This window comes from Triticum urartu, unplaced genomic scaffold (assembly GCF_003073215.2).
Source record: "Triticum urartu cultivar G1812 unplaced genomic scaffold, Tu2.1 TuUngrouped_contig_6218, whole genome shotgun sequence".
In the NCBI taxonomy this organism is placed as follows: Eukaryota; Viridiplantae; Streptophyta; class Magnoliopsida; order Poales; family Poaceae; genus Triticum; species Triticum urartu.
In genome coordinates this window covers 1-12,601 of record NW_024116960.1, presented here as the reverse complement: position 1 = coordinate 12,601, position 12,601 = coordinate 1, and the positions used below count along the sequence as shown (strand labels likewise).

Below are 12,601 nucleotides of genomic sequence, written 5' to 3'. Positions count from 1 at the left end.
AGGATGCAGCGGTACGAGCCTATAGAACAGATCCTGTTCAAGTAAGGTCGTGCTACAAGCTGCAGCGCCTCGCCTTATAAACCGGTGCCGCTCCCCGCGAACTAGCAAGGTGGGACTAATGTAGGGGGGTGCGCAGCAGCGCAGGCAGGGCCGGCCCTGGGTAGGGGCAAGAAGGGCGACGCCCTAGGGCCCAGCCCGATTGGGGGCCCCGACCCTGTGCATATATATACTACACAACCGAACAAGACGGGCCTTAAAGCATGTAGCGCACGTACTGTTAAAAAAACTAGTAGGTTACTTCAATTGTAAAAGGCACAATCCCAGTCTCGTTTCAATCGATCCATCTCATAACACCAGCCGCCGTTCTTATTCCTGTATCCTCGTTCCCCGTTCTGCTCCTACTCCCGAAGCATGCAGCATGCCTAGCAAATTAATGGATATTGCTGCTATACTTGATTCCTTTGATACCCTTTCAGTTTCTCCATCTCACTCCTCTATGGATTTGCCTATAACTATTCTCATCTAGCGGACGGCCACAGGCAGAGACAACACTTCATAAGCTCAGTTACTTTGCAAGTTGCAGCAGGACATTTTCTTCTTACTACTCTAAGGCTCATATATTAATATTTTGCAGGTTGTGCAACAGGTGCACATGTAAAGTATAAAATAAAAACTAAAAATAAACAAACTTTTTTTCTTTACCTAATATTTTTTTCTTTTCTTTTATTAGTCTTTTTATTTTTTTTAATTTTGCTAATATTACTCTATTTTACTACTCTAAGGCTCAAAATCTAATAATTTGCAGGTTGTGCAATAGGTGCACATGTAAAGTCTAAAATAAAAAAATGAAAACTAAAAATAAACTGAGAAAAGAATGTTGGTGGCCAGCCGAGTTGAGAAAAGAATGTATCCAATAAATGCTTATTTTTGGCAGGAATAGCAGAGAAACTAGTTCTTCTTTTCAGTGCTCGTATTATTTTCTTAGTTCGTACTACCATCTTTCTTTACTTGAGAAGAAAATGGTAGATAACAACACCCAGCCATTACTTACAAACGTACTGCCCATGCAGCATTGTCAGCAATGCAAATTAAATTTGTCCAAGGAAAAATCTTAGAGTTATTGATAATAAAAAATAATTCAAGCATACGGTGCACAGATTCAGGGGCTATTCGGCTCGATTGTCTCGGATCTGCTGTCAATTCACATGCCATTTACATCTACTAGTATTCGATATATTCACCTACCGGATTAGGTTTGGTTTCTGTAAGCACTTGGTTGAATGCTGTGGGCACTCCTTGTAGCTTCACAACATGCCGTGTTCCATGGTCCAGCCTGACAAAACTTTTGTTGCAAACATAAGACGCTTGATATTTTCGTCAGTCACTGCCATGCCATAGGGTTGCTCAATCAATGGGGAAGATAAGAAGCAATACCTTTTTCACACGGCTTGTCGCGATCCAGTCATAGTGATTATCCGATCATGTGAGACGATTGGAGGCTCCTAGATAGTGATCTGTCTGGACTATCTGGTGGTCCGTTACTCTTCTGTAGATTAGCTCTTAGCACTAACTGGATGTAGGTAGGACCAACATGCAGGAGAACTGGAGAATAGTTGACTTCTTCTCGCACCACCCGGAGAGTCTGCACATGTTCACCTTCCTCTTTGATGATGTTGGCATCCCACTCAACTACAGGCACATGGACGGTTTTGGTGTCAACACCTACACCTTGATCAGCAGGGATGGAAAGGCTCACCTTGTTAAGTTCCATTGGAAGCCTACATGTGGTGTCAAGTGCCTCTTAGATGATGAAGCCGTTACTGTTGGAGGCACCTGCCACACCCATGCCACAAAGGACTTGACTGATGCTATTGCAGCTGGGAATTACCCAGAATGGAAGCTCTTCATTCAGACCATTGATGCTGATCATGAGGATAGATTTGACTTTGACCCTCTTGATGTCACCAAGACCTGGCCAGAGGATATCATCCCACTGCAACCAGTTGGACGGATGGTCCTGAACAAGAACATCGATAATTTCTTCGCAGAAAACGAACAGCTTGCTTTCTGCCCAGCAGTCACTGTCCCTGGAATCCACTACTCTGATGATAAGCTGCTCCAGACAAGGATTTTCTCCTATGCTGATAGTTGGAAAGGGGTTCATTTTTCCTATAAAGAATGGCTGGTCCTTATCAACTCTGTCGGTTGTAATATGGTTCATTACATGATGTCCTTCTTCCACGCGCGAAATGAAGTTGAATGCATTTGTGTGGGTGCTTATTATTGATAGTTTTAAGAAGCGGAGACACTTTAATTCTGGTAAATATTAATTACTCTTGGGTCTTCTGTACTACTTATACTGAAGAAAGCGTTGAGCACCTTATTTCTATTGGCCCTTAAGCATTTTTCTTGTTGGACATGCTTCAAATCTAGTGGTCTCCGAATGCCACGCGGATTGCTTCTATACCAAGCTAAAGTGCTGTTTTTTTTTTGCAAAAGAAGCTAAAGTGCTGTTTGTTGGTAACCTATTTTTTGAAATCTTTGTTACCATGGCTTGGAATTTGGAAGGAGCACAATAATTTCATTTTTGAGGTCAGTTCTTGCAGCTTGTATAGTTTATCTCTAGCAAAAAGAACTAGAAGCACACCATGGAACCAGGGCCGGCCCTGGGTAGGGGCAAGAAGGGCGACGCCCTAGGGCCCAGCCCGATTGGGGGCCCCGACCCTGTGCATATATATACTACACAACCGAACAAGACGGGCCTTAAAGCATGTAGCGCACGTACTGTTAAAAAAACTAGTAGGTTACTTGAATTGTGAAAGGCACAATCCCAGTCTCGTTTCAATCGATCCATCTCATAACACCAGCCGCCGTCGTTTCTTATTCCTGTATCCTCGTTCCCCGTTCTGCTCCTACTCCCGAAGCATGCAGCATGCCTAGCAAATTAATGGATATTGCTGCTATACTTGATTCCTTTGATACCCTTTCAGTTTCTCCATCTCACTCCTCTATGGATTTGCCTATAACTATTCTCATCTAGCGGACGGCCACAGGCAGAGACAACACTTCATAAGCTCAGTTACTTTGCAAGTTGCAGCAGGACATTTTCTTGGGTCAAAGGCCTACAAAGTTCTTGTAATTTCATAGTCCTTTTCCGCTTGATTTTTGTACTGTTTTTCTTTGTTTTCCAGCGATTCCCTGACTGATCTTCTATTTCTGTACGGGGTTGTTCATTTGAGGATACGAGGACCCTAGGATGACCTGATATGCTTGGGATTGGATAGCTGGATTTCTTCTATTTTTCATCAGACAAATTCAGGTACTTCGACTCCTTTCTTGTAAAATGTTGGCTAAAAACATGATTTTGAGAAAGAAGAAAGAAAATGCTAGCAGATAAGTTAGATCCGATATATTTTATTTAGTAATGAAAAAAGGATGTTTTTTAGGCATAAAAATGTTGTGCTTTGTATCTTTTTTTTGCACCGATTGTGCTATGCATCGATGTAATATATATTTTTCACTATATTAGGCCCACTTTTTAAGTTCGCCCCGGGCCTCTAAAAAGTCAGGACCGGCCCTGAGCGCAGCGCCTCCTCTCGGTCGCAGGCTCGTGGGGTCGTTGGCCCATGCGGTTGGGCTGGAGAATAGACACAGCGCGGCCCATCTGAGTGAGATACGTAGACAGAGCTCAGCCAGCCCATATGAGAAGTACCTGTTTCGTATGTCTTTTCTTTCCTTTTTCGTTGCAAAAATCTGCTCTCTCTTTTTTTCTTTGCATAAAAAAAGGCTTTTCGTTTTTATTCCCTGTGATTTCGAATTAATTTCGTTTTCTTCCGCAAAGAAGATGGAATTTTCTTTTTTGGTAAGTATCCGAGAAATGTTTTTAGGGAATACCTGAGAAACTTTGTTAAGTTGTTTTTCCAGTATACTTGTATTCTCTATTTTTTACATCAAAAAGTGTATACCCATGCAGCATTTTCCGAAATACAATTAAACTGGTCCAGGGGAAAAGCTCCACGGTTATTAATCCAACAGAAAAAAAAAACATTGGAAAAGTGGCCAGCACACTGCCAGCTAATAACTAAGAACAAAATTGAGTTCCGTACATGATAATGAAGTAAAAAAAAAGTTGCTATATGATATAACATAAAAAAAACATGCGCTTCTTCTCTTTGCTGGCTCACTTCTTCAAAGTTAATTCTGTCGAATTTCCAGTCCACTTTGTTGGCTAAGCTACTTTTGTTGCATTTCCAGCGCTCTCTGTTGAAGCACTGTCCCAGTGTCCCACCTTGTGGGCTCAGCTTCTTGCTGCAGGTTCAGGGAATAATCACCCAACTTCCCTTTTCCTTGACCTTCTTCATTTGCTGAAGTTGGTCTCAGTGTTGTGCTGGAACTGCCTGTGCTGCTAATCTTCAAAAGTTGTTTTTGTTGGCTCAGTCACAAAAACAGCCACCTGTTCTTTCCTTTTCCTTTTCCTTAAAAAGATCCAACACACGCCACAAAACAGCCACCTGTTCTTTCCTTCTTCACCCTGAACTTCTGTTTTCTTCCTACATAAGGAATAGAAAAACTTATCATTGGTTCTCATCAGGCAGTTTTGATTGTTCCCATCAGGCAAAACAAGCAATTCCTTCTTTGACAAACTGTAGCAGGTTGCAACTGATGTCAATAGAACAGAACAGGTTTTTCGGGGCAATTGCCAACCTCATTGTCTAACTTGTCCAGAAACATACAAGAGCTAAATATTTTTGCCAACAATATATCTGGCACTATCCCATCGGATATCAGAAACTTGATAGGCCTGGAGGTGCTTGTTCTTGGTCGCAACTTGCTCAATGGGATAATTCATGAGAGCATAGGGAAGCTTGCACAGCGGGATGTAAATGGCAAATAAACGGCGTTCACAAGTCCCGTTTAGTTAGTTTTATCTAGCTTGATAGTTCATTCTCCCCGGGAAAAAAAACAAATTATTGAACTGTTAAGACCATAAGTGGGTTTAAACGGGACCCGCTTTGCATCCCAAAGTCAATTAATATGGATCGAAGGGAGTAATAAAAACATAGAAGAACTAATGCTAATTGGTTTCCATCAAACAGATGGACCCGATTGTTTCATTCATTGCACCGCGCCTTGATAAATCACTGGGGCCTCCTGGACTACATCATGGGGGGCAGGTGCAGCTCAGGAGCATTTAATCAGGGAGAGCAAGTCAGTTTCGGCACAGGTGCAGAAGTGGTCAAATTCAGTCCTAGGTCACTAACATGAATAATGGTACCGGTACTAATTTAATCCGGCAAAAGGCTCGCCGGCATCATCCAAATTCTGTATCAGAAAGAAAGAGCTTGTAGCTCCAATGATCCATACCGAGGAGAGAGAGAAAAGAACCACCCAAATAACCAGCCCGATGCAGCAAACCATGTGGCGGAGGGGTACACCGCTGCCACGGCGCCTCTTCGGAATCAGATGTCTTGTGCTTCTCCTACTCTCCACCATGGGGGTCATGCACGCACACGACGATGACGAGGGAGCTCTCACGGCTTTCAAGGAAAGGATTTCAGACCATTCCGGGGTGCTGGCCTCCTGGAACCGGAGCATCAGCTACTGTGTCTGGGAGGGCGTCACGTGCAGCCGGAGACATCGGTCGAGGGTGGTTGCTCTGGACCTAAACTCTCAGGGGATCTCCGGCACTATCTCCCCCGCCATCGGCAACCTCACGTTCCTCCGCACGCTCAACTTGAGCCTCAATCCCTTGCACGGCAAGATTCCTCCCAGCATCGGCTCCCTCCGCCGTCTCAAGTACCTTGGTGCAATCCCAAGCAACATTAGCCGCTGCACCAACCTCAGGGTGATGATAATTGCTGACAACAAGGGGTTGCAAGGAAGCATACCTTCTGAGATCGGCAACATGCAATCGCTTCGTGTTGTACACCTATACAACAACAGCCTCACTGGGACCATCCCCTCATCACTTGGGAACCTCTCACAGGTGACCATCTTGTCCCTGGCAGCTAACCATCTCGAGGGATCAATCCCCGAGAGCATTGGGAACAATGCACATCTCGGGTTCCTTCAGCTGGCCATGAACAACCTCTCAGGTTTGCTTCCTCTTTCGCTGTACAACCAGTCATCTCTGTACATGTTTTTTGTGACGGACAACTACCTGCATGGCCGTCTACCAGCTCATCTGGGAAGAAGCCTTCCTAGCATACAGCAGTTTGGATTTGGGAATAACCGATTCACTGGAGTTGTGCCTCCATCACTGACTAATATCTCCAGACTCCAGCTTTTTGATGTTGCAAATAACGGATTCAGTGGGGTTGTCCCTTCAGACTTGGGAAAATTGCAGTATCTTAGAAGGTTTAATCTGGTTGGAAACAAGTTTGAGGCAAACAATGAGCAAGAATGGCAATTCCTTACTTCTTTGACAAACTGTAGCAGGTTGCAACAGATAAATATAGAACAGAACAGGTTCTCGGGGCAATTACCAACCTCATTGTCTAACTTGTCCACAAACATCCAAGAGCTAGATATTTTTAACAACAATATATCTGGTACTATTCCATCAGATATTGGAAATTTGATAGGTCTTGAGGTGCTTATTCTTGCTGGCAACTTGCTCACTGGGGCCATTCCTGAGACCATAGGGAAGCTTATACAATTGAAGAGGCTACATCTGAGTTCCACCAACTTATCAGGATTCATCCCCTCTTCCATCGGAAACCTCACTGGTCTTTATAGGCTTGGTGCAAGCTTCAACAGCTTGGAGGGACCGATTCCATCAAGCATTGGAAATTTGACAAAACTTTCAGCACTAGATATATCGACGAACCATCTTTCTGGCTCAATTCCAAAGGAAATTATGCAACTATCATCCATCTCAATTTATTTGGCTTTGTCTTACAACTTGCTGGAGGGACCTCTACCTTCAGAGATTGGCAATTTGGTAAATCTCGAACAGCTTATCCTATCAGGGAACCAGTTGTCTGGTAAAATACCTGCAACCATTGGTGGCTGCGTGGTCCTGGAAACCCTCTTGATGGATGGCAATTCATTCCAAGGAAACATCCCTCCCACTTTGAAGAACATCAAAGGGCTTACTGTACTGAATTTGACGAACAACAAACTGAACGGTAGCATCCCAGGGGAACTGAGCAATATTACCAGCTTGCAGGAACTGTATCTTGCACATAATGATCTGTCAGGGTCAATCCCTGAACTCCTTGGTTATTCAACATCTCTGCTCCACCTCGACATATCGTTCAACAATTTACAAGGTGAGGTACCAAAAGAAGGGATTTTCAGGAATTTAACTGGACTATCAATTTTTGGAAACAATGAGTTATGTGGTGGAATACCACAGCTTCAACTGCCAAAATGTCCAAGCTCCAAGAGAGGCTTGCCAAAGTCCCTGAGAATAGCTGTCCCTGCAGCAGTTGGTATCCTAGTCTTACTTGTAGCTCTTGCTTTAGCTGGATTTCTGTACAGAAAATTTAAGTCAGGATTGAGGAAAGAACAACTGTCACCTCAGAAGATTGACCTTCCAATGGTTTCATACAACGACATACTCAAAGCAACGGACGGGTTTTCAGAAGCCAATCTGCTTGGGAAGGGAAGATATGGTACTGTATACAAAGGCACTCTAGAAAATTTTGCTGCCGCTGTGAAGGTGTTTAATCTGCAGCAATCTGGATCCTACAAGAGCTTCCTGGATGAATGTGAGGCACTAAGAAGAGTTAGGCACCGTTGCCTTGTAAAGATCATCACATGTTGTTCAAGCATCAACCACCAAGGCCAAGACTTCAGAGCGCTAGTCTTCGAGCTCATGCCCAATTTCAGCTTAGACCGCTGGATCCACCCAGATATTGAAAGCCAAAACAGAATGGGAACACTCAGCCTGTCACAGAGGTTAGATATCGCCGTTGACCTCGTGGATGCTATAGACTATCTTCACAATGGTTGCCAACCTTCCATCATCCATTGCGATCTCAAGCCAAGCAACATTCTTCTCACAGAGGACATGAGGGCTCGTGTTGGGGATTTTGGCATTGCTAGAATTCTAAAAGAAGCTGCAAGCGAAGCTTCTGCAAGTTCCCTTAGCTCCATGGGAATAAGAGGATCCATTGGATATGTTGCTCCAGGTAACTGAATATGCTCCCCCTATGCTTGAAATGATCACATTTAATTAGATATATGTTTTTTAAGGCTTAATTAGATACAATATATGTATATGAAATAACTTCTGTGCATACCTGTTTATACCCCGAATTGTTTCAATCCATTGTAGAATATGGAGAAGGGCTTCCAGTATCTACTTATGGTGATGTGTACAGCCTTGGGATCACCTTGATCGAGATGTTTACTGGAAGGTGCCCGACAGATGATATGTTTAGAGATGGGTTAACCCTGCAATACTTTGCAGAGGCAGCAGGTCTATCTGGGAATGTCATGGAGATAGCAGACTCCAACATCTGGCTGCATGATGAAGCAAACGATAGCACTGATACAGAAAATATAAGCAGAGCCAAGGAATGTTTGGCTGCCATCATCCAGCTTTGTGTCCTATGCTCAAAGCAATTGCCCAGAGAAAGGATGTCAACAAGTGATGCTGCTGCAGAGATGCATGCCATCAGAGATGCCTACCTCAGTAGTCAGTGAAGTGATGTTAAATCATATGAAGAAACCACTACCAAATGCCGATAACCATGGGTTCTCCAAGTATATTATTGAGATCTGTACTATATTGTGATGTAAAGTCTATCAACTGGTACTGTATTATTCACTTTATACACGTTATCATTTGTGACAGCATTGCTGTGGTCTAGGGTATAAAGAACACAAGAACATATGCCTTCCATCAGTTTTATTCCAGTCAACCAATTTCTGAATCAACCAGCCGCTAAGTGCAAGAAACAAGTCGCGGCTCGCCTACTGTTTAATCCAAATTTCAGCACTGGCTTTTGTTTCCAAGTTACTTGTGTTGCGCTTCCAGCCACTTTTGCTGAAGTATCATCCTTTGTTGGTATCAACTAGATGCTGGCATGCTGCAACCTCAGGGCTAATTCAAGAGGGGAAACAGGGGTGCTACGTGAGAAGAACAAAACTCAAGAAATGTGTGTGTAAAGTATCCAGTACATCACAAGACATACACCAACTCTCTTTGCAGACTCGGTCTTCCAAAGTCAATTCTATTGCACTTCCGGCCTCTTTTGTTGAATTATCAACTTCACTGGGGAAACTACATGCTGCAACTTCAACTTCAACTTCAGGGCTAGTTCAAAGGGAACGAAACACCGAACTTTCCTTTTCCTTCAAAAAAAATCCAACACGAGCACTTGTTCAACTATGGGCCCCTAAACACCAGCCACGCGTTCTCATCTATACTCTTTTTTTTTGACAAAAAACATAGAAGAATTCAGGCTAATTGGTTCCCATCAGACAGAGACAGTCTTGATTGTTTTATTCATTGCATTGGGACCTCCTGGACTACATCACTGGGACCAGGTGCAGCTGAGGAGCAATTAATCAGGGACAGCACGTCAGTTTCAACACAGCTGCATAAGTGGTCAGATTCAGTCCGAGGTCACTAACATCGACAACTTGGTACCAGTACTATTTTAATTTCGCGAAAGGCACACCAACATCGTGCAAATTCTGTATCAGAAAGCTAGAACTTGTAGCTCCAATGTTCCATACCAAGGAAGAGAGAGTGAAAATAACCACGCACAGAACCATGTGGCGGAGGGGTACACCGCTGCCACGGCGCCTCGTCGGAATCAAATGTCTTGTGCTTCTCCTGCTCTCCACCATGGGGGTGACGCGCGCACATGACGGAGATGAGAGCGCTCTCGAAGCATTCAAGGAAAGGATTTCAGACCATTCAAGGGTGCTGTCCTCCTGGAACAGGAGCATCAGTTACTGCGCCTGGGAGGGCGTCACGTGCAGCCAGAGGCACCGATCAAGGGTGGTCGCTCTGGACCTCAACTCCCAGGGGCTCGCCGGCACCATCTCCCCTGCCGTCGGCAACCTCACGTTCCTCCGCACACTCAACTTGAGCCTCAACCCCTTGTACGGTAAGATCCCTCCCAGCATCGGCTCCCTCCACCGCCTCAGGTACCTTGGCCTGCAAGGGAACATGCTCACCGGTGCGATTCCAAGCAACATTAGCCACTGCAGCAGCCTCAGGAAGATGGTAATTGCTGACAATAAGGGGTTGCAAGGAAGCATACCTTCTGAGATCGGCAACATGCAATCGCTACGTCTTGTACACCTATACAACAACAGCCTCACCGGGACCATCCCGTCATCACTAGGGAACCTCTCCCAGGTGTCCATCTTGTCCCTGGCAGCTAACCATCTCCAGGGATCGATCCCTGAGGGCATTGGGAACATCCCATCTCTCGAGTTCCTTCAGCTGGCCATAAATAACCTCTCAGGTTTGTTTCCTCTTTCGCTGTACAACCAGTCATCTCTGCACAGATTTTATGTGGCGGACAACAACCTGCACGGCCGTCTACCAGCTGATCTGGGGAGAGGCCTTCCAAACATGCAACAGTTTGCAATGGGGGACAATCAATTTACTGGAGTTGTGCCTCCATCACTAACTAATCTCTCCAGACTCCAGGTTTTTGATGCTCCAAATAACGGATTCAGTGGGGTTGTCCCTTCGGAGTTGGGAAGATTGCAGTATCTTAGATGGTTTTGTCTGGATGTGAACAAGTTCGAGGCAAACAATGAGCGAGAATGGCAATTCCTTATTTCTTTGACAAACTGTAGCAGGCTGCGACTGATGTCTATAGAACAAAACAGGTTCTCGGGGCAATTGCCAACCTCAGTGTCTAACTTATCCACAAACATCCAAGAGCTAAGTATTTTGGCCAACAATATATCTGGTACTATCCCATCAGATATTGGAAATTTCATAGGTCTGGAGGTGCTTCATCTTGGTCACAACTTACTCACCGGGATAATTCCTGATAGCATAGGGAAGCTTACACAATTGAAGGAGCTACACCTGGGCTACAACAACTTATCAGGATTTATCCCGTCCTCCATTGGAAACCTCACCGGTCTGTCTAAGTTTGATGCAAGCTTCAACAGCTTGGAGGGACCAATCCCATCAAGCATCGGAAAATTGACCAAACTTTCACAACTAGATCTATCAAGAAACCATCTTAATGGCACAATTCCAAGTGAAATTATGCAACTATCATCGATCTCAATATATTTGGCTTTGTCTTACAACTTGCTGAAGGGACCTCTTCCTTCAGAAGTTGGTAAGTTGGTAAATCTCGGGCAGCTTCTTCTATCCGGGAACCAACTGTCTGGTAAAATACCTGCAACCATTGGTGGCTGCGTAGTCCTGGAAACCCTCTTAATGGATGGCAATTCATTCCAAGGAAACATCCCTCCCAGTTTGAAGAACATAAAAGGGCTTACTGTGCTGAATTTGACGAACAACAAACTGAATGGAAGCATTCCAGGGGACCTGAGCAATATTACCAGCTTGGAGGAATTGTATCTTGCACATAATGATCTATCAGGGCCAATACCTGAACTCCTAGGTTATTCAACATCACTGTTCCACCTCGACATATCCTTCAACAATTTACAAGGTGAGGTACCAAAAGAAGGGATTTTCAGGAATTTAACTGGACTATCAATTGTTGGCAACAATGAGTTATGTGGTGGAATACCACAGATTCAACTGCCAAAATGCCCAAGCTCCAAGAAAGGCTTGCCAAAGTCTCTGAGAATAGTTGTCCCTACAACAGGAGGTATCCTGGTCTTCCTTGCAGCTCTTGCTTTAGCTGGATTTCTGTACACAAAATTTAAGCCAGGGTTGAGGAAAGAACTACGGTCACCTCAGACGACCAAGATTGACCTTCCAATGGTTTCATACAACGACATACTCAAAGCAACGGATGGGTTTTCAGAAGCCAATCTGCTCGGGAAGGGAAGATATGGTACTGTATACAAAGGTACTCTAGAAAATTTCGCTGCGGCTGTGAAGGTGTTTAATCTGCAGCAATCCGGATCCTACAAAAGCTTCCAGGATGAATGTGAGGCACTAAGAAGAGTTAAGCACCGTTGCCTTGTAAAAATCGTCACGTGCTGTTCAAGCATCAACCACCAAGGCCAAGACTTCAGAGCACTAGTCTTCGAGCTCATGCCTAATGGCAGCTTAGACCGCTGGATCCACCCAGACATTGAAAGTCAAAACAGAAATGGAACACTCAGCTTGTCACAGAGGTTAGATATCGCTATTGACCTTGTGGATGCTTTAGACTATCTACACAATGGTTGCCAACCTTCCATCATCCATTGCGATCTCAAGCCAAGCAACATTCTTCTCACTGGTGACATGAGGGCTCGTATTGGGGATTTTGGTATCGCTAGAATTCTTAATGAAGGTGGAAGCGAAGCTTCTGCAAATTCCCTTAGCTCCATCAGAATAAGAGGATCCATTGGATATGTTGCTCCAGGTAACTGAATATGCTCCCCCTATGCTTCACATGATAACACCAGATTAGGTATATGTTCATGAAACAACTTCTGTGCATAACTTCCCCGCAAAAAAAAAAAAAAAAAAAAAAACCTTCTT

At 44.3% G+C, this 12,601-nt stretch overlaps 3 protein-coding genes across 4 annotated transcripts; all 3 read left to right on the top strand.

Moving 5' to 3' along the window:
- Positions 1-1,580: 1,580 nt before the first annotated feature.
- LOC125530310 (catalase-like) lies at positions 1,581-2,287 on the top strand (the record flags this gene model as incomplete). Its single annotated transcript, XM_048694707.1, has 1 exon — positions 1,581-2,287. A coding segment is annotated over one exon (707 nt), but the record flags the coding sequence as incomplete, so codon positions are not given.
- A 1,732-nt stretch (positions 2,288-4,019) lies between these two features.
- Positions 4,020-8,805, top strand: LOC125530308 (probable LRR receptor-like serine/threonine-protein kinase At3g47570). Of its 2 annotated transcripts, XM_048694705.1 has the most exons (3): positions 4,020-6,095; positions 6,180-8,138; positions 8,285-8,805. In XM_048694705.1, exons 1-3 carry the CDS (start codon positions 5,354-5,356, stop codon positions 8,653-8,655), a joined length of 3,072 nt encoding a protein of 1,023 aa, XP_048550662.1. In that variant the 5' UTR covers positions 4,020-5,353; the 3' UTR covers positions 8,656-8,805. The 2 variants fall into 2 exon arrangements, with proteins under 2 accessions (XP_048550662.1, XP_048550661.1); XM_048694704.1 differs by having other exon boundaries at positions 4,021-8,138.
- A 317-nt stretch (positions 8,806-9,122) lies between these two features.
- Positions 9,123-12,567, top strand: LOC125530309 (probable LRR receptor-like serine/threonine-protein kinase At3g47570). Its single transcript, XM_048694706.1, has one exon. The coding sequence runs from the start codon at positions 9,683-9,685 to the stop codon at positions 12,488-12,490; it is 2,808 nt and encodes a 935-aa protein (XP_048550663.1). The 5' UTR covers positions 9,123-9,682; the 3' UTR covers positions 12,491-12,567.
- Positions 12,568-12,601: the final 34 nt, after the last annotated feature.